The 22,396-nt window shown below is 39.3% G+C and overlaps 1 protein-coding gene across 3 annotated transcripts; it reads left to right on the plus strand.

Moving 5' to 3' along the window:
* The first annotated feature begins 15,985 nt into the window (after window positions 1-15,985).
* katnbl1 (katanin p80 subunit B-like 1) lies at window positions 15,986-21,878 on the plus strand. Of its 3 annotated transcripts, none has more exons than XM_085432237.1 (10): window positions 15,986-16,205; window positions 16,749-16,876; window positions 17,015-17,052; window positions 17,783-18,047; window positions 18,173-18,288; window positions 18,385-18,435; window positions 18,838-18,927; window positions 19,210-19,314; window positions 20,635-20,728; window positions 21,288-21,878. In XM_085432237.1, exons 2-10 carry the CDS (start codon window positions 16,763-16,765, stop codon window positions 21,318-21,320), a joined length of 906 nt encoding a protein of 301 aa, XP_085288363.1. In that variant the 5' UTR covers window positions 15,986-16,205; window positions 16,749-16,762; the 3' UTR covers window positions 21,321-21,878. The 3 variants fall into 3 exon arrangements, with proteins under 3 accessions (XP_085288363.1, XP_085288364.1, XP_085288366.1); XM_085432238.1 differs by having other exon boundaries at window positions 16,752-16,876; XM_085432240.1 differs by lacking the exons at window positions 16,749-16,876; window positions 17,015-17,052 and having other exon boundaries at window positions 15,987-16,205.
* The last annotated feature ends 518 nt before the right edge of the window (window positions 21,879-22,396 follow it).

The raw sequence follows: 22,396 nt of genomic DNA on the forward strand, positions 1-22,396 counted from the left end.
CCAGTGTTTGCCACAAACCATAATTTAGGCTTAGTGGAATGGGGCCTGGTGTCATTTTAACCTTGTGCATATGAAAGTGTTTATCACTTATATTATGAGTCTCTAGTGTGTGCAGTGTGAATGGAATCCACTGTCACCCAATCTAGTGCACTGTAGGTATTAGTCTATAAGAGGTATTCTAACTCTGTGCCCTATCATTAGTTAAAGACGCTCCAGCAGACAGTTTAAAGAGCAGCAACATTTACCACTTCTCTCAGCTGACCTTTCCAAACTATGGGGCCGAATGCCTGGCATGCTGTTCAGAACGTGACTGTGAGTGCTTTTTTTTTCTTTTTCATGTGTTGCTCTGCAGAGTGTTATTCCAGCACCACAGAGAGCCACAGGCAGGTTTCTCACATATGTCAAGCATGTTGCTACGTTTTCAGTTCCAAGTCATTGGCTGGGTCGTCATCTGACCAGTAGCTGGTGGTGACAGCACGCAGAGTTAGACTAGGGCAATGTGCAGGCGACCTGCTCAGCTTCGGAGGGCAAAGTGTCAGCCCACACATTTTAAAAGACTTCTCATCCAGACACTCTCATGGCTTGACACGCCATCCAGCAGAAGTCACAGTCTGTTCCTGATACTTTCTTGTGGCTCATTGACAGAGCTGTTTAGCTCTGCATGGGAAGTTGTAGCGTGTTCTGATAGTTGTATTTGCTGAGTGTGCCCCCTCTCCCCTTAGCCATTTACTCCCTTTATCTCTGCCTTTTGATTTAAATTGTAGTCAGATATTTTTTTGGTGAAGTGGCCCGTGATTCGTGCTTTTCCCAGGTGTGTCCAATTAGCCCTTTGAAGGTTGAGTGAGAGAGCAGTGGAAATCTTGTTGCAGTCCAGCATGGCTGGATGGTACATTGGTGAGAGTCCAGTACCGAGCAGGAGAGGACGGATGATGGAGGAATGTTCGTGGGCTGTCATCCATCAAACTGATTTTGGAGTCTTTAATGACAAATGGATAATATGCAACAGGTTAACTGCAGTTCAGTTTATGTCCTGTGGAAGGAAATTTGCTACAACAAACACATAGCTGAAACACTATTGAAAATAAATAAACTTTCACATTTCTGTAAAAGTGCAAGAGTAAACAGGCCATTAAGTTTAAACTGGGTTTGTTTTCAGGAAGTATCATTATATAGATACAATAACTTTTCATTTTAGTAATGGTTTAGTAACTGAAACAGTCCCAATTAAAGGTTTGAAAGAAAAAATGATCTGCTAAAGTTTTGTTGAACCAGCCACTTGTTATGTATAGTGCTTGACTTCCTCTTTTATACCCATTAGAGCCACTTAAGGACTATGTACACTTAATGGCCACTTCATTAGGCGTACCTATTCAACTGCTTGTTAGCACAAATATCTAGTCAGGCAATCAAATGGCAGCAATCCTATGTAGACTAGTTCAATACGACCACCTGATGCTCAAACCACTACTGGGATTGTCCTGCACAAATTCCTAAATTGCTCATTTTGAACAAAAATAAGGAGAGGAGTAGCGTTTAAAGTGTTGCAGAGTTGCTACAGCACCCCTGCTTTCCACAGTCTTCTGTTTTGGATCCTTTCCCTTTCACAGACAGACATGATACGTATGAAGAATTGAGGGGTTACTTCCCTAATGAGGTTGCACAACTGCCGTCTGCCATATTGAGGGTAGTTTCAGAAAGTACCATGGGCATACACATGGTTGGCAATGGCAGTGGTCCTAGTGAATACTTTGCTTGCGAGCAGATTGCCACAGTTGCCTGTAGTTTTTCATATTTGTCTATAATTGTTAACCACTAGCCTAGTGGAGATACATGTACAACTTGATAAAGCAATCCAGAAATGGAGATAATTCAACTTGTGCCAATTGCACAGCCAACATGGTTCAAAGGGCATAACTTTTACTTTGAAGTCAAATAGTCTCCATCTTTTGGTTTGTGACCCGCTTTTCAGTGTCGCTTCAGCTCAGAGAGTATCCGGCCAGTACTGGTAGTCAAGTCCGTCACTTCCATTCAAACGATGACTACAGAAATAAGCTAGCAACCAAACCAATCTCAAAGGGTTTTTTTCCAGTGCAAACACACATTTTTCCCTTTACACAGGGGGCTTGCCGGGGGTACTGACCAGTCTGTCAGCCTGTCTGACTGGGCCTTCTATCAATTATTTTCCCAACAACTTCAAGCAAACACTCACAACCGGTCAGGAAATACAGATTTTTCCCTCACAAACAGTGGTTGCCAGTTAGTCACAGACCAGTCTGTAAGCCTGTGTGACTGAGGTCTCATTCATTTGAGCATACATTGTCACCACGATTGTCATAGAATGGCAGAAAATAACCTCACATGGTTAATGTTCACATGTCTGCAAACCCCCAATATTAGATTTGTCAGCTGGAAGCATATAGGGGTCTCAGGTGACATGTGCTGGCTTTAACATCACCTGATCTGCCGGGACTGCAGCTAAGGTTGACTTCACAGTCTGACGGAACACTGTGGCTAAATCTTGTTTGACAAAATGTTTCGATTATGTTACAAAATATGTCATCAGCAATGATCTTACAGTGGCGTTAATTGCAAGCTACTGTTAGGTTTAAGTTTTTTTCCAAGCATTCAACACACATACAGAAATGGGAGCTATAGTGATTAAATGGAAACCAATGTCGAGTGCGATGACCTTGCTTGTGTATTCCACTCTGATAGTGTTGATGTTGTTAAAAGAATCCACTGTTTATCGTAAGATGAGAACCTACACAAGGATGCATTATCAAATTACTGTATTCAAACATTCTTGCGTGTATTCTCCAAACAGCGTCTTGCTCCTTAGCAGTAAAGTAAACTGATTAGAAATGCTTGAACTGGCTATGACATGCACATGTGTGTTGTGAAGTGATTTTCCATGAGGCCGAAGAGTTGAGGGATTGGTTGTTGACTCTCACAGGATATCAGTTTTGGACGTCAGTCTTTTAAATACTCCTCCAACTTGAAATTAACCAAGCCAAAGAGACTAGTACATGAACGTGCAGATGGTAACTTTCTCCAGAGACCCAGTGAAGTTGCCAGGCGAGGCACGTACCACCAGTGGAAGGACTCCAGAAAAATGCCAAATGGAAATTTATTTCAAATAGCGTATGTGTTTTGTGAGGCAAGCGTGTGCATGCACATGCACACACAGGCATGCGCACACATACACACTCAGACCACAAGCAGTGAGTGTAGTGTTTCGTGGAGGTGAGACCTCTGACAGTACCAGCCTCTGCTTAAAACCTCTAAAGCCACTCAGACATGAATCTTCTTTATTGCTTTTGCAGACCTCCGCACTCAAAAAATAAAGACTGTTATATGCAAGGAAATTATATAACGCCTCACGGGCTTCCATCGTGAGACACGCAAAAAAGAATAAACTCGGTAACTGTTTCGTTTTGCTCTCACATTTACAGTCGTTTATTTTTGTCAGCGGTGAAATTTTGAGAAACTTGTGTGTGGCCGTCTTCTGTTCTTGTTTCCGAGGAATAAAACATTCGTGGTTGAATAATTTGTTACTCAGTGAAATTACTCATGAGTTGCCTTGATTATTTCTTCAAGTCATATAACGGCAGTCTACTTGTCAGCTTACTCAAGCTTCTTTAATATCGCACACCCACAAGGACACGGACAAGCAATATTGAATTCAATCAAATTTAAGAACTTGGATTTATAATGTAATAAAACTAAGCCAACGAAGTCTTCGCTGCTTCTGCAGCACATACAGTTTCTGACTCGGGCCTTTTAGGAGGCAGCTTTAATGCCAATCAGTATTAAAAAATCTATACATGCTGGCCCAACTACACACACCACTTCACAACAGCTAGGTACACTTTAGAACAGGGGTGTCGAAGTCCAGGCCTCGAGGGCCGGGGTCCTGCAGGTTTTAGATAACACCCTGGGTGAACACACCTGAATCAAATGAGTAGTTCATTGCCAGGCCTCTGGAGAACTACAAGACATGTTGAGGAGGTCATTTAGCCATTCGAATCAGCTGTGTTGGGTCAAGGACACATTCAAAACCTGCAGGACACCGGCCCTCAAGGCCTGGAGTTCGACACCTGTGCTTTAGAACAACAGCAACAAAAAAAAAAAACTGGATTCACAAAATCAGGATTAATTAATATCTAATATCGTAAATTACAAAATAAACTTGGTACAAATTAAAGATCATAACAAAATTTTTAAATATGGCTCAATACATTCAAGCAAAACATTGGCCTGAGCTCTCTATAGCTCTAATAGGGATATTATATAAATAAAAAACAGTGAATGAAAGTTGAATGAATGAGAGAATGTGAGCACATTAGTAAGCTTTTTCGGTCAGGCTGGAAGACCCAAATGAACTCCATTAGTTAACATTCTCCCCTATCACCCATTTTAGCTCCTAGGAAGGCCTACAAGACAGGAGGAGAGGCGCCACTGGGTTGTGACAATTTAAATGACTTTTTAATGACCGTTCTAAAATCAATGAGCTTTGAGCTTTCCTGACATCTGAAGAAAAATATGCAATTAACTTAGGGCCGCCAATTGCTATGGATGATCTCTTTTTAGAAAGCAACATAGATATTAAAAAACCTGTCAGCAAAATGCTACAAAACAGTCTACCTGCTGTTACCTGAAATGACACCTTACTCTACTATTAGGTAACGATACAATATATGATGCTAACTACTGTTATGTACTGTTGATCACTGTTTAGGTACAGTGTTCAACATTTTCTGAGTACTCTATTTGTAATTCTGTGTATTTTCCCACCAATTTACTGCTATATTTAAGTTTGTTTATATGCATGGTTGGATGCGTGCATGAAATCATATATCCGCACACACATTCAGAAAGCAAAATCCTGACTCCCAAAGTAACACTGAGCATCAGCTTCACAGTCCAACACCCTCTTGCTGCCCTATATTTAAAATTAGAGGCTGTTTTGGTGTAGTCATTGGAGCAAATCTCTCTTTCAGGGGATGGTAGTCATTTCTATTCACCCATATACAAAGTGAGCTGTATATAGCTGTGTGGAATAGTGACTTAACTCCTGAATTCTGGGAATTAGACAGCTAACCTCCTGTAAACGGCCACCCTTGCATGCCTTCTTCTTTGGCCTGTAGGTTAGCAAGCTGGGGGAAACAAAAACGGGAAGCTAAGTGGCAATAAGACCACTTTTTCCTGCTACCTTTAGAGCTTAAGGTTAGTGGTTCATCCCAGTGAAAGCAGGTTGTTAATTCAAACATCTGTATGTGTGTAAAGTTAATGCAAAGTATCAAGAACATGTAATGAATTTAAAGTGAAGGCCGTCTCTACTGTTACCTCTCATGCTAGTAGTTGGGAACCATACTGAAGTTTGAATTACTTTACTGTACTAACAAGGCATATTATGTGCAATTTAAGTATTTTCTCCAATGAAAGTAGTGGATGCTATCATGGGCTAATAAGACCTGTGAAAGACCTTCATTCCCCTGTGACCCCTGCTTATCCAGAAAGGGTCACAGGGGGCTTAGGACTATATCAAGTATATCAACACTGGGCAAGAGGTAAGGTGTGTTTTTGTGTGGTGAAATAAGCGCTTTGTTTCCACCTTCACCAGAAGCAGTTTTCTTTCATAGTTTGTAAAGTACGGTGCTTTGTTGGAGATTGTTGATGCAGTTTCCTTTTTTATGTAATTGCCATCAGAGCCTTGCACTCTGCTCTAAGTCTGAGATGTGTCTGGGCTCGTTTCATTGTTGTGTGTGCTATATGGCACATGGTATCGCTACATTATTGATATCACAGCATTACAGTTTTTGTTTTTTTTATCATGACTGTATGACTTACTGTGATCCATCTGAGAGTCACAGCACATACAGTTCATGTAATTTCATGGTCTGTGCTTTGAATAACCAAAGCTGAGAACAAAACCTCAAGCCAAAATATACATCTCACAAAATCAACCTATACATTTCTGGCTGAACAAATATAAAGAGAACCTCAGTGCAACCATATGGTCCGCGCATCCTACGGAATGTGTTTTTAGCCTTCAAGTGTGGGGGCACTTTATCATCATTTGGTCTGTGCACATGGCATGAAGGTACACAAGGGTATTTTTATTGGCCAGGACTGTGTTTCACATACTGAATCTAAGGGTTATTGTTCCTAATCAAGGCATTTGATTATATTATATTCCCCAGCAGCACTCAGGAGCTACTAGATTAATAAGCAGATACAGTGGAATGGATACATTAAAAGTAGCCAATGTGTTAGGTAAAAAAGATGAGTGATAACTCAATGTCAAAGGTCAAATGTGAAAAGGACACCTGAGATTTAGGATGCCTAGAACAGGATGGTTTCAGGGAGGGCTCTGAGTTATCACCCATGTCATGCTGTGCTGTAATTACTGAAAACACTGCCCTTTGACCTTGTTGTAAATGGTAATGGCAGACATCCGCACCTTAAGGAAATATTGCACGTACCTGATGAATGTCTTTTCACTCTTTTCACACTATCACACATATTCTTTTTTTTTGTCCCGTTTGGATCTTTAGCCATCAGAATTGTTGTCTTAAGGCCAAGAAAGATGCCAAGCGGATTTATTTTACCAAGTGGATCATCATGGCCTTGCCATATTGGTCCATTTGATTGACCTTTATTATAATTATGAATTTATTTTTTTTTCGGTTGCTACAAACGGGACAGACATGACTGGGGGATAGGACAGGGAGAAAGAATGAAAGAAAGAGAGGGAGAGAAAGAAAACCAAAGGGGAGAAGAGACGGTGAGAAGGGGGGAAGAAAGAAAACAAACAAACAAACAAAACACCTGGATCACCTGTATGGAGAAAAAAAAACAGAAGAGAAAGCAAACAACAAAGAGCAACATAATAAAAAAAAGAACGGCACCATCACAATAAACTAGCTAGCAGTAGATATCAGTAGATACTAAATAATAAACGATATTGTGCAGCACGCAAGATAGACAGCGCACAATGTGCTTTGAGGCAGCAGCCAAGAAAGGTGTAGTCCGCGTCTGTGAACCTGTGCATACCTGTGTGGATCAGCATGCTTGTATTCCAAAGGTTTCTCCATGTAACGATCTGCTAAGGAGTGTGGGGGGGCCACAGCCCCGTCCACCAGGGTATGAAGCAGGTATGGAGGAGATCCAGGCCCCAGATATCCAGAGGCCCCAGAGTAAAAGGACCCGAGGAGGACCACCAAAGGGGGGGGAACCGTGCCACCCTCCTGGGAAGAGCTGAGTAGAGCCCCAAACGAGAGGCCAGAGGGGGTTGCAGTGGCATGCCCGCAGGCTCTGCCGGCAGCCAGCTGTGCCAGAGAGGACCGAGCTTCACACATATTCTTCCACAACTACACACACAATAGCTTCTTTTATGCATGTTTTTTTTTTCTGTTTCAGTTTGGCAGAAGAAATAGTTCGGTTAAATTAAGCAAAGCCAACATGTAAACACAGATTTATAAAAATAAATCTTCTGAATAACCTTTAAATTATACTGTACTTTCTCTTTGCAAACATGTGGAAGGTTTAAAATTAAAATGATGCTGAACATCCAGTTCTAGACATGACTCTGATGGGAGTGAGAGTGTTAAGACATCATTTTCTAAAAACTCTTTACACAAAAGAAAGCAGTAACCATCATGACATCCACCAGAGTTTATGGCTTGTTGTTTTGAGCGCTCAGATTTGACATTTTGGTCAGAAAGAAACAGAACTAAACATATTTGGGGAAAGACGGTGGAGCGATACAGTAAAGGTAGTGACAGCTGTTACCATAGACTGTGTTTGCTTCACAGATGCACAGATGATAATTAGGTGAATAATGCTAAATATGGGCATCTGTTTGTGGCAGTGCGGTGGCACGGTGGTTAGCACTGTTGCCGCATATTTAGCAAGAAGGTTGAGAGTTCAATTCCACCACCAGGCTGGGGTTTGCATGTTCTCCTCGTGTTTGCGTGGGTTTTCCCCAGGTACTCTGGCTTCCTCCCTCAGGAGGAGTCTCCTATGGGCAACAATCTAAATTGTGCGAATCTGTCTCTGTGTGTTAGACTGGTGCCCTTTCCATGCTGTACCCTGCCTCTTACACTATGACAGCTGGGACTTTTCCAGTGCCCCGCGACCCTGAAAAGGATAAGTGGATGAATAGAATAACATTGATTTTTGCTCACCAAAAAAGAATAGCATGCTGGTGCAACCAGTCAACAAACCACAGTATTATTATTATTATTATTTTATTATTATATTACTGCATTAAAACTGCTTGAAAAAGTACTGACACCAAAAAAAACCTCTCAAAGTCCAGTTGAGTGATTTGAATTAGCTGAGGCCTACCAGACTGTGTCAGCACTCACCTGTCACCTTATCTTTTCCTAACTTTTAGGCTTAATATGTGTTTATTTCTGCTCTAAAGTTTGACTTTTTAACATGGGAGCACATAGGAAGTGATTTGCTTTCAGAGCCAGCTTCACCTGCACTCAATTTATGTGGACAGCATGTGCACAAGCCACATGGCGCTCAGCTATTCTTATAAGTGCTTAGTGTTTGTTAAATTCATTAAATTCTTTTCATAGCTCCCCCAAATGTCATCCTGACACTAATCTCCGCCTTAAATAACACCCATGTGGGTGTACGCTTTAAAAGCACTTGATATTCAGCAACATAATTACAGTGCACAGTGTGTACATAGTAAGAGTGAGCAATGAGAATGTAGAATTAAATGTTTCTTTTGATCATATGGAGTCAGATGAATGAACAAACACTTCACTACACTCAGGTTTTCCCACCTAGGTAGCTCAGATGAATGAAATCTGACTCTGATCTATTAAATCCCCTGCAAAAAAACACTTATGGTTGCATAAAGAAATTTCAAGCAAAAGCTTTTCTATTTTTAAAAACACCACCTGTTGGGGTGTAAACCCCAGAAAAGGCATCTTAAAGCCTAATAAATCATGTGAGACAGAACATCAGGCCATCTTTTCTACAGTATGTCTTATGATGTGAGCGTCTTCTTTCATTCTGTGCACTCACTGACTTTCTTTGCATAATTGTTGTGGCTTCAGTGGAACAGACTTTGGCAGTCCTGTGACTGTGCAAAAAATCTTTGTGAGACCATTTGAGGTGGAATGAATGATCTGATCTCACCGTAGCTGGCAGCAAACCTTCTCTGTCAAGACGCCCACCCAGATGTCCTGCAGTTACAGACACGCACTGCCATCTAGTGCTGGAATGAGCTCTCAACAGATGACAGAGCTAATACCCTGGGCATCTGTTTGCTGTAAAGGGCCACCTACATGGAGATCTGCAACCTATGTCCCAACTCAGCCACTCATCCAAACGTACCTCCCCTGCAGACTAAAGGCTCAAATAAATCAGCACTAAAGCCTAAAATTGCAAACAAACTTGGCAGAAAACAAATCCAGACAGGCTGCATGATGACTTATTCTTATACCGTAAAATAAACATGCAACTTGTGCTTTGTTGCCTCCTATGGATGTTTAGAAACTGAGACACTTGATGCATGTGTTTTGGTAGAAACCTTGAGAAAGCCAGTGATTGAGAAGCAGAATGGAAATCACAAAGGTTTGGGGCGTTTTCTACAAACATTTATGTAGAACTACTCAAATTTTTTATATATATATATTTTTTTTTGTAGATTAAAGGCTTTTTTTAACTATTCATCTTTAAAATTTGAAAGATAAAATTGGAATTGAAAAAGTGCTATTCTATGAAGTCCATGAATAAGGATGAAACAGTCCCACACCAAATTAGGTATCATTGCTTTAATAATGAAGTAAAAATGACATCAGCGTGTCTCTTTCTATCTCTCTAAATATGCTCTTTCACTACCTAAGAAGTAGATTTGAGGATGGTGTAAATATAGACTTATAAGGAAGAGCATCTGAGATTGAATTTTATTTGTTTGAGGGGCTATTAGAATTCTCCTGGGAACGTCACCCCTTCACTTGATGAGTCAGAGCACTGAGAGCTTTGCCTGAGACATTCGTAAACTTTGTCCGGGGAATCTGTCACTGAATCATGTGACAAAAATGTAGAAATTACCACCATCACTCCATTCCTGACATCTCTGGCATCATTTTGATGTGGTTTGTGGATGGGGACCCTGAACTCTTCATTGGGGCAAAGAGCTGCTGTGAGAGCAGAGATGCTGTGTGTGAAGCACCTCTCAAAACAGTCTTACATAACCTGAACACAGTTACTAACATTAAGCTCTGATGGCTACAAGTAAATTCAAGGCCAGCAGCCAGAGTTTTTCCATTCCCTGATCTGAGGGCTTTTGTGGAGTAGTGTATTCAGTAGCATGGCCTCTTTCTCACTTGACAAAATAAGATAACAACAGATTACTTTGCAGACTTTCACTGTTACTTTTTAGTATGCTTTAAAGTGACTTTGATTGCTCATAGATAATTGTGTATGTTTTCAAAGAGGCTGTCTGACCATTTCTGAAACTGACACTTCCAGTTTTCAATTCTTCCTCTTCCAGCTCTTCCTCTTAATGAAAAAAATTAGGACACGTGCAGTGAAAAAGCATGGTGTGACCTATGTCTCCAGCAAGAAGCAAATCAGCTTTTCATGCAAAAGACAAGTGCAACATTCTATAAATGTCTCAAGGAAACTGTCTAAAAATATCCACTATATCTCCCTGTTTAGACAATATCACATCTCGTTCTTATCGCAGGCCATAGTTTACATAGTTTAACCTGATATTTGAATGTAAAACAGATAAACGTGGCTAGACATTGGATATTATGCAAATTTTTTGTTCCAGCCTATCCATCCCCCTACAGTGCAAAGAAGACTAGTGCCAGTAGGCCTCAGCCACACAGGTCTAGAAACTGGTCAGTGGTCAGTGACCTCCTGGCTGATGACTGGTTGTTGTGTTAGTTATTAGTTTGCAAGTGTTTTCAGACAAATCAGTATCAAACTACCGACCGTAGCAACCTGCTAGCAACCAAAACAATTGCAAATACGTTTTTGGTCCAGCACAGCATTCCTCATTGCAACACAATTCCTCTAATGGTTGCCAGCAACCACTTACCAACCACTCAGAGAATTCACATTTTTCCATAGAGGCCAGAAGTTACCAGGAGGTCACTGACTGGTCTTTAGGCCAATATAATTGAGGCATTAATGAATTATGTCTTGATTCTTACTACAGATTAAAGCAAACAATAATACTAACCCTGCACTAGGAGAACATGCAAAGTCTGTATAGAAAACCCCACCTGGGTTTTAACCCATTGTGCAGCCTTATGGTGCTTTGAAGCTACCTGAGGAGGCAAATGCTAATGTGAGAAGGCTGAGTATAAAACGTCAGGATGTTTATCCAGTCCTAGAGAGATGTTTCATTCAAAAACCAAACATGTTAACCACTTGATGACATTGGAGAAAAAGATAGGAGATAAACCACTGTTAATCTAAAATTTATTAGCATTCATCCTCTTGGCAGCATGGATACATGAACCAAAGTTCATGGATATCAGGTTATTTATTATTTCAGTCTCGGTCAAAGTGATTCACAGACAGACAAACACTGTCATCCTTAGAACAACAATTCAGCCACAGTCGATGCCTTTCCTGCCAAGAGATTTCATTTTTGTTTAGAGCCTTTCGCCGGAAAGGAAACCAAGATTTACATCCAGTTGAAAGCTTTTTATTTTGTCACTTATTTCATTTACCAATTTGTTTGATTTTACTCAGAATTTACTTTTGGTTCCATTTGCTGCTTAGATTTTTTTTGGCGTTTAAAACGTCTTGGTTAGGTGTAGGACAAGTGGTGGGGTTTAGAGTAAAATATACTTCATCATAACAGTAATCCTTCACTTTGAAAATTAAGAAGTTGGGAGTTACAAGCCCATTTAACTAATGCCATAACCTGGTGTGCCACACTCTGCTGCACAAGGACACCATCTGTGTAAAAGACAAATCCAGCAGCTTTTCACAAAAGGGCATTAATTGATGCCCAGGAATGCATTTGAGCCAGAGTCTCCCCGTGTAGTCCCATTTGTGTCTAACTGCAAAGATTTCCGCTATTGCAAGCCTCCTTCTTACCAATAAGCACATCCTGCTAAGAGAGATTTAGCCTTTCACAAATATGAAGGGTATTTTTCTGTACTTCAGGCAAATTCCAGCTTAAATTTCTAACACCCACAGACTCTAACAAGCAGTCTGATTTGTCTGGAGAAACCCTTGTCATGTAAATCCCTCCTTGCTAATGTAAATCTCATAATACTCTTACTGCCTTTGTGGGTGGTTACTTTTGTTTGAGAAAATCTGATTTAGTGCTACATGTTTATCTCGAACTCATTTTTCCAAAATGGAGGACAGAAACGAACACAGTTTGTGGCTTTTCAAGTTCTCTCTGTGGACTGATCCTATACAATTCATAAACCTTCACAGTGTAAAAAATGATTTAAATGAACAGATTCATGGAGTGAAGCTGCTGTAAATAATTTAGTTCAGGGTTTTTTTTTTTTGAGAAATGTGGATTAATGTATAAATAATTGGTTTCAGGAAAGAGCATATTTAGGATATATCGTAAGTCTGCAAATTTTATTGTTTTTGCTTCTGCATAACATTTTATTCACTCAAATAATCAAAGAAAGAATGCCTCCCTAACTTGTTAAGGCTTAAATTGCATTACTGGTGATGCTCAGTTACAATAATCAAATCAGCCTTGTCTTTAAGCTAAAACATCTGCATGATAATTGGTTTCATACTGAGACAATGGTCTCTTTAATAGCTAACATCTGCTCACAAGACTGCCCTGCTCTTATGTTACAGCACCACCATTGTGTAATTTATATGGCGTGGATGCAATAGCACAGACAGCTACATATTCACTGCAAACTAGAGAATTATCTCCAGCTTTTGCCTACGTTGATACTTATTTGATAAGAATCAAATGTGACAAGACAATGGGTCGATACTTGAAGGAGCTTTTCTCCCTGCTAGTAAGACCCTAAAAGTTTCCGAAGATTTAATGCAAATCCACCAAATGCAAATCCTTCCGTTTTAAAGCTCAGACTTGTTACTGTGCCATTTACTTTTGCCTCGGGCAAAAGTCAGAGGCCATGTGGGGCCACAAAGGTTTGCAGGGTTATTTAAAAGAAGACAAACAAGAGTCAGCATAAAGCAGCACAAATGCTACATTCAGCCAACGCTTTAAGCTAGCATTCAGTCTGAAAACTGTCAAAACAACACATCTGATCCAATTCTTAGTCTCTTTTCTCATGCCTGTAAAAGCACTATTGTTTTGAATATTGACAGCTTTTGTTGGATACCTAAAGAGGATTTGAATCTTTTAGACTACAAGTGTATAAGAAATTTACCAGAGATTTGCCTAAATTTACTTAAAGCCTTTGTCAGACAACGGGAACATTTTATTTGGAGGCTGTTCATGTCCATTAACAGAACATTCATTTCGGTTTCTCTCAAAAATGAAAACAAACCAAAACATTTCCAAGATTTGGTATGTTTGGGTTGGTACATGCAGCTGCGCTTTGATTCCTAGACATGATCAACCATTACAGCCACCAGGCATTTTAATTTTTGTGGCTGTCTGGGCAAAAGATGGTTTAGCAGACTCTTGGACCATTGCAGGCTTTTCAGTGTGCGCTGGCATGCATTCTACACATTTCACAAACCTATTATACCTTCTAGAGATTTTCCAGTCTTTTACACCTTTTCCTTGTAATTGTGGAGCATGTTGTTTCCAGTGCCACTGCAAGAGGAGTTGAGTGGTGCCTGAGTGGTTGACAGCACCAGCCATAGTGAGTTATTTGCATTGTTTTTTATTTTCATTCACCTTTTCAATGACCATTCAGAGCCTACGTAGACAGTACAATTCCAAGAAAATTACCTCTCCATCAAGACATAAATTTTTCAATCACTTCAAATTGTTTTGTATTTCTTGGCATTTTCATTGAGTTTCAGTGAAGCCGGCATGTGCCAGGAAACTTTCCCTGTTTTTAAAATTATTAAAATAACAGAAGAACCAAGCGTTCGCTCAGCCTAAAATGAGGCATACTGTGAAAGGAATCTTAAGCAAAAAACACAGAGAATAGCCTGTGTGCAGCACCTATTTGTCATGTGATGGCTGTGTGGCAGACCCAATTGTAGTTCTCAAAGGACGGAGCATGAAATCAATTGTGTAATGCACAAACAGACGGGGCACGGCAACAATGAACAGAGGGAAACAGAGACAGGACAGAGTGGCTGGAAACTACAGACATAAGGAGGGAGGGGAAGTAAACAAAACACAAGACACAGAACTACAGTTAGCAAAATAAAACAGGAAGACACAACAGAACGGGTAATCACGATTAACTTGACATGGGGGAGGGACGCAGAAGGACCAGGGAGCACAGAAAGATGAAGGATGAACACAGATGAGACTGGGACACAAAGGAACACAAAAGGGAACTAACTAGAAGCAACCTTACATCAACAGCAACTAAAACTAACAAGAAGTGTAAGGTTAAGTCACGGTTAACAGACTGAGCTTTGCGAAATAACATAAAGGCAAATGTAATGTCTGTAACCATGGAACAAATGAGAGAAGCCCTTTAACCGCAGGTCCAAACAGACTGACTGGACGAGTTCATCATAACAAACAAGCACTTTCAGTTATAGAATTCAATCACAATTTCCAGTGGACCAGCTTTTAGATATATAACAAATGGACTACAGTATGAATGCATATTTTTAACATATAAGTGGTGATAGTGTTCCAATCCTTTAACAAAACACAAAGACAAACTGCTCAGCAATCAGAACTTCATCAGCAAAGTCAGTGACAACAGTCATATAATCCAAAGTGGTGTATACTCATCCTTCTCTCCTCTCTTCTTCCTGTTTTTATAGCCACTTTTTTTCTTTTACTTTGGCTTGCTAATCACAATGTATAATGTAGTGACATCTGCAGAAAAACAAATTGTTGCATAGTTGCAACAATTTGCAACTATGCAAAAATGGATAACAGGTTCAACTGCATTTCTCATAAATGACAGAAAGCAAGGTCAGGATGTTCCAGTAATACACTTCTAATCATGGCCATCAAAACACCTCAGAAAAGTCATCTGTTTTTAATCAATGGAGTGGAAAATGATTGAGTGCATAGTCGCAAATAAAACTCGGTTCATAAGGAAAATGTGTACTGTATAAATAAAGTTAGGCTTTGACTCGCCGATAGAACCATGGCTTAAACATATAGTAGAATGGTTATAACCCACCTTTCACTAAATATAGCGCACACGCAGTCCATACAATGAGGAGATACCAATTGTGTTATTTCAACTGGGCTTTGGGCCATCATCCTGGCTGCCATGTTGGAAGTTACACTTTTGGCATACTTTTAAGGAAAATTACAGTCTTAGAGACTGTTATAGTTTTTACAGTATGTATGCATTTACTTTTACTAAACTAAAGCAGTGCTTGTGTTGATTCACATTTGTTTGTGGGAGTCCGGACGCTTTCAGAAATGTACATGCTACACAGGTAAATACAGGTAAAATCTAATTAAATAAGTTATGCAAAATGTGAAACTTGAAATGAACTTGCTAATTTCTCCAGTTTTTCAAGAAAATATATATTTTTTTAATGTCATGAGTGGTTCCAGCCTTTCTACACAGGTCTGGGGATGTCAAGTTAAGTATTTTTAGATTTTAGGTTTGAGTAAAGATGGAAAAATGCCACATTTATTCAGGGTTTTTTTTCCCTTTCCATTGTGATTGTTAAAATGTAACGTAAACCCAACAACAGTATACTATAAGCTCTTTTTTTTTATTTACATTGGTTTTTTTTCTAAATTTATCCTCATTAAGGATGGAAATAATTTAAAAAGAAGTATATGTACTTCACAGTTAGTGGTGTAAGATTTCAGCTTCTGCAAGACCGCATTCTTGTATCACACTATTTGACACCAGGTGGCGCCACAGCACAAATTTGTGTTGTAATGTCCGGCAGTCGTCGCTAAAACTGCAGCTTTTCTTTGCCAAAATCAATCCCACAATCCTCACGCACCGGCGGTGTATTCATTTGAATGGTAAAACTGTGAAACGCTTCCGATCGTGCATCGAGGGAGTTGCTTTAGTGTTTAACCAGTTTTTCACGTTTTGGATTTTACACATCTGAGGAGCGATCGTAACATCTCACAAAATGAATCGGTTGGTATTCAACTCCGGGGCGTACATGTTAAAAGTGACAACTTTATCTTTGACGAAGACATACGTTCACAAGGCTAACCAGCTAGCTAGCTCGCACTAGCGGCCCAGCTTGTTGCTTTCTACGTCTCCCGTGTTGTCTTGTGAGTTGAGCTAAATGCTAACAGTTAAAGCTAACCTAGACATTACAATGAGATTATAGACATTTATTTTAATGGGAGGCGTCACGAAATGCAACTTTACACCTCTTTTGTCATCGTTTATTTTGACACTTGCAAAGCAGCAAACTTACAGCCCTAACTTTTACAGCATATTATGTTTTTGCGACGTTCAGCCATACGAGCTAATGGGAGCTAACGCCTTTGAAACTAAAATTGAGCATTTTGGTTTAGTTTATCTTGTTTCACTGAGCTAATTTGAGTCAAACTGTTACATCTGGGAGCGTATGCTCTTGACTTTTAGCTGGCCTATTCATAGTTGTGCCACAACATAGTCCTGGCTTTTGGCTCCTTAGCCTCTTAATTATTTTCCAATTTGTTTCTCCAGCAGTGTTCCTTATTATGGCAGCTGGTAAGCATGTTTGGCAACGAGCAGTCTCGAAGGTCAACCACAAAAACTCCAATGGCTTTCTGCGACCCAGCGTGCCTAGTTCTGCTGAGAAGAATATGAAGCAGGTATAAGGATATAATGGGAAATACTATGACTAATTGTGTAAACAGCTGCCCATGTGTCTTTTAAATCCTGGTGACTGTGAAGTACAGTTCAGTGGCATTGTAGCAGTAGTGGCCTCATCCCCTATCCTTTTGTTTTAGGTGGATATTATTAATAAGGAAGAATTAGATAAAGACAGGTGAGTCTCTGATCCACATCTGAGGGGGTTCATCAAATTATGATCACTCACTGCCTGTTTCCCACAGATCATCCTTGCATCCACACTAATATGTTTTTTGTTTTTAAGCTGTTTTAATATGAAAGTAAAATTTCCTTTTGTACTAAACCCTCTGTAAACACATTACCTTAACCATTCACCCACACTGGGTCTGTGTACTGGTGTAATTAAGAAGCAGTGGGTTAGTTGTTTTTTGAAAATATATTGAAGAAGGAAAAGCAAATAGTAAGACCAGAGATTTTTTTGTTTTTGTTTGCTTGGATCAGTGACAATAGGGAGCTGTCGCAAAGCAAATACAGCAACATATTAGAAGGCTACTGGGAGCCGTCACTGTATGACGCCATGGAAAAGATACACATGAAAAGCACGAAATCATAGAACGTATGTGAGAGTGGCTGTGATATTTTGGCTTCATAATTATGACTGATAAAGAAGCAAACATAGGTGTCTGGGAAATGATGTTGACTGGAGGGGCAGAAACAAAGTCTTGATGTTTAGGGGTCTTAAAATTAACAAATGTCAACATAAAAAACATGTTAGTGTGGATGTACAACCAGTCACTGAACCATTAAAGCATCTTTCATTTACCATTAACCGTTATCATGGTGGCTTTAATTTGTATTTATGTGGGGGGGGGGTTTAACCTGTGACTGCTTTGCATCTGGCCAATCTCAACTTCTCCATTTGGCAGATTTCAGGTGCATTACAGAGTACACAGTCCAGGAAAAGTGAAGCGGGCGACATCTTGCAAAAGAAAGAGTTGTGGATTGGCGGAGGTGGGCGTAAAGCTGCACCGCAGATCATCAGATGTAGGCCGTTTATGTGACCCCGGCATGGCCAACAAGGAAAATGAGCTGACCTGCTCCGATGATGTCCGGGGCTGTGGATTTCCGGTGAACTCTGCAGAGGCCTCCAAGATGGCGGGGGCCAGCTCCAAGTACAGTGATTTTGCTGAGGTGAGAAACAGAGCTCGAGCCACTGATTGTTTTTATTTCATATGAAATATGAAGGCTTGTTGATTGAAAACTGCAACACTGAAAACACTGAGTTCCATTTTTTTTCATTGTTTGTCTATACATAGCTATCAAAGGACCATGAAGCTATGACCCAGGTTCTTTTTGGAAGAAGTCTTCGACTTAAAGTAGCCCTAACACTATGGCGAAAAAGTGCAAGTGAATTAGTGGCCTACCTAATAAGGTAAAACACTTGTGGCTACTGTTGGTTGATGGTTGTGTTTATTCTGTAATTACTCACAATTTGTCATCTTCACATCACATGTTTGTGGTTTCCCAGAATTCAAGACACAGGTGTGCTGCTTGACTGCTTACCTGTCTTAACAAACAAGTAAGTAATGTTATTTTTTTTTGTTTGTTTATTTACATTTTAGCTTTTAGTGTTTCAGCTTTACCTCCAGTGACCGTGCTGCACATTCGTCCAGTCAGCTGTTAATTTACAAAGATTGTACAGTTTGTAAGACAATAATTTGTAAAGCAGGAAATAGTCATGTTTTGGTAACAATTCTGAAATTGCAGTATACAAGCATGCATAGTCGCACCATGATACCTATATGGAGCTGTTGAAGCATGGTGGCCTAGTGAAAACCAAACCTCGTGCAGCTCTGACAGCTTGTTAGATTTTTCTGTTGTTCTGCGGTGGACATGTTGGCCATTTTTCTTATTTTTCTTCTTCATGCCTGATTGCTGATGATCACCTCATTTGAACTTGTGTTATCTCCTCTCTCATCAGCCTTCAAACAGAAGCACCATGTTTGTCACTTGGCTGCTGTGTTGACCTCATGCCCCAAGTCAAAATGATCCTCACCAGTAAATATGAAGAGTAAGTGGCAATTCATTCTAATAATATTTATCTTTTTTTTTCTTTTTGATCATTATATGAAGGTGTGCTGAGTTTAAAGCAGTTAGAGTTGTTGTTTATAAACCTAAAGATGATTGTGTTCTCCTCCGGGAAGTTTAAGCTTGTCTGATAAATAGATAATGAACAGAGGAGAGAGCAGCTAAAGCCTCTTGAAGGAGTCGAGAAATTCCTTTGACCTTTAAATCTCATATGTAATAACATTTTGGATTCAACTAACTGTTTTTGTTTTTTGTTTTCTGACAGACAGATAACTGTGGGTTTACACTGGGTTCAATCCGTCATCAGGAAATGGTGGCCAGAACTTTCTAGAACTGAAAAAAGACTGCAGGACAGTTGTGCAGAAGACAGGTGAGCCCTGTGCGCTTTAATAAACCTAATGCAACCTCCAGAGTTTCAATGTAGATGTTTAAAATCATATTATTTTTCTAGTTTTCACTGTCTGGTGAGTAATTCTAAATAAATCTTGGAAAGTTGGATCAATTTAAAGAAAAAAAGAATGCATGGGGATAAAACCAACAGATATTAAATTTTTAAGATGAATATTTGAAATCCAGTAAATGTTTTTAGTTATTCACTTTTGTTTCGATCTTATGAATATAATCTGCTGAATTCGGGCATGCTAGTTGCCTGTGTTGTCACAGGAAACATCCTGTTGCTTGCTTTCATTTTCTAAACATTTGTCATCCAGGCAGCCACGCCCTTATGCTGGATTTTTTTTTTCACCGTTTTGATGGTCACTGTAGTGGCTATATTAACTTCTTAAAGTTCTCTCTTTCTCTTATATTTTAAATAACCACACTATAGACGGATGAGTGCCTGCTTTTATGCGTTGTCGTTAGCAACAACGACGGTAAAACCATCGTGTGTCTGCTTTTATTATTTTCCACATAAACCTTTCACAATAAAGCTCAAGATCCTGTTGAGACTTTTCAAAATGAACTGAATCACGTGAAAGAGCAGATTATTTACTGATGAGAATTAAAAAAGAGCCGCCAGTTGCTAAAAAATAAACCTTAGACTCAAACGTTAGAACAGGCTTTTCCCCGCAGCACGCCGTGTAATAAATACTCCCAAAGAAAATGGCGGCTGTTAAAACTTATGTCTAAAAATGTATAGTTTCATACATCGTTAAAACACTCGACTCCAGGTACACGGCTCCCAGCTGGAAACACTTCACGCAAGTCGAGCTGCCCGAGATTCACAGAATTTACAGAAACTGTTAAATTTTTGTGATTTATCTCATTATCGGGACGATAGATGACTTATATCAGGATATGAGATTTTGGTCATATCGCACAGGCCCTAATGGTATCCTTAAACATTTCCACGAAGACTGTGCCAAGATTGCATCTCTTTTGCACTTTCCATGTATTGGATCAGTAATTAAATCAGATTAGATTAGATTAAACTTTATTGTCATTTTACAAGTTCAAGTTTAAGGCACCAAATGCAGTTAACCTCTAACCAGAAATCAGATATCATCAATATGCACAGGACATTAATATAATACCAATATAGGTATAATGCAAATATACAGAATGTGAGAAAATAATAAATAAATAATCAAATAATTACAGTCATGTGATGAATGAATAATAACTATAGCTAATTAAGGTTATATATCATTATCAGTCATTGCCATCAGTAATGTTTGTGTGTTTATTGTAGGAACATGGAAGTCATGAAGCAGCGGCTAAAGGACTTGTGGAAGGAAGGAACCCAATTATGTTTGGTTCCAGGAACTACGGGAGAGCTGGCAAAGGTGAGAACCATCCCTCATAAGGGATTTTTTTTTTTTTCCATCGTGATATAGGTCAGAGTGAAGACCGCTACTGTTTTGTATGGATTGTTTATACTAAAGCACCACATTGATTTCTTGTTAAAAGTAAATAGAAAATATATAATAGAGCTGCATTAACGTTTTTAGAAAGGAGTGTTTTGTCACACTGATATTTCTGTTGCAGAACTGTTTTCAGGCTCCACAGGTGCTCCTGCTGTTATTTCACCTTCTGTTGATCTTAGGTGGATTCAGCCAACCACTCCCATCCTAAAAAGAAAAGACACAGATCCACCATTTGCTTTTGTGGTTGATCTTTTTTCAGTCTTCACATCCTGTTTTATAGTGGGAGGAGAAGAAAATGAAACCACAAAAGATTTGTTTTATTAAATCTTTTAAAAGGAAATGCATTCACTAATTTTTACATGTTTGTAGCAGCTGAAATGTCAAATCAGCATCAAATTAATAGTGTTGAGTGATCCAGTTTATCTGCATTTACTAGCTCTGACGACTTCTCATGTGCTATCTCTGCTTTGTGTTGCAGGGCATCGAGGCTTATCTGTCGCAGCTGCCCTGACAGTTGTCAATGTAGCACTCTTGGGATGTGACCACTACAGTCAATCATGACTATGTTTCGAACTGATAATGGTGCAAGAGAAATAGACCAGTTACTTTTGCTACTTCAAACTCAAACCTCTTAACTGGGACTGAACTTGACAATTCAAACACTTCCCTCACGTTTGAGCTGGAACCTCTGAAGGGAGGGCGAAGAGAGCCTTCCTGGACAGCAAATGACTGCTTCACATTGAAGTGGATTGTCTTTTTTGAGGGGCATGTTTAGTGGACCTCCATGAGACTGGGTGTAATTTCGCTCTATGAAGTGCCAAGGTCTTTGTCTCTCACTACACCACTCTCTTTCATGGAATGCAGATGCGCTTGTGGATGTTGTTGATGTTTTGCATCTTGAGTTCTCCGAAAGAAGGAGCTTGAATCTGCAACAGTCTTAAGTTATTAGAGCTTGCTTTTCTTGTTTTTTCGTTTTGCCTCTTCCTTTGACATTTGACTGTGTAATGTAAAATGTAAAAACAAGTGATTCTTTTAATCATCTTTTAAATAAATTAAAAATGCAATTTTATTGTTTGTTTTTTGTCTTCAGATTATCAAATGGTACTGGGATGATGTCCTGTTAAACTGCAGCAGAAATAAGACCACAGTTTTGTTTTGTTTTTTTTGTTTGTTTGTTTGTTTGTTTTTTATTGTTTTAACTGGCTAAGCTCATTAAAATTTTGAAAATACCGTTTTGGAATAGTGAATGCCAAAGTAACAATAAAAGTAAAAAGATCTTGCTCACCAAGTTAAAGTGGCTAAACGAGTTTTTAAACATGCTCCTGCAGCGTTAATTTGACCTCGTGATTTTTTTTTTTAATCTTTATTAAAAATTGATTAGTTTTCAAAGCTGCATTGCTAAACGGAAAAAAGGATCTATTTTATAATTTTTTTTAGTCTTTTTCAAAATTAAAAAAATGTACTGACGTGGGAAACCTTCAAGGAAAATACTTATTCTGCCTCCTAGTTCGATTTAAAATTTCAATGAGTTTCATTTTGAGTTTTAAGAATAAAAGGGAATCTTTGTGCAAAAACGAGCGAGTGGCG

This window comes from Copadichromis virginalis, linkage group LG15, assembly GCF_057382275.1.
Source record: "Copadichromis virginalis isolate Kocher_CV1m ecotype Utaka linkage group LG15, C_Virginalis_male_GT1.1, whole genome shotgun sequence".
Taxonomy (NCBI): domain Eukaryota; kingdom Metazoa; phylum Chordata; class Actinopteri; order Cichliformes; family Cichlidae; genus Copadichromis; species Copadichromis virginalis.

Bases quoted from the DNA above. Each gene is read 5' to 3' on its own strand.
- katnbl1 (XM_085432237.1), top strand. From the start codon at position 16,763: ATGGCAGCTGGTAAGCATGTTTGGCAACGAGCAGTCTCGAAGGTCAAC. The intron at 18,048-18,172 runs GTGAGAAACAGA...GTCTATACATAG, and splicing joins AGTACAGTGATTTTGCTGAG to CTATCAAAGGACCATGAAGC. The intron at 18,928-19,209 runs GTAAGTGGCAAT...GTTTTCTGACAG, and splicing joins CTCACCAGTAAATATGAAGA to ACAGATAACTGTGGGTTTAC.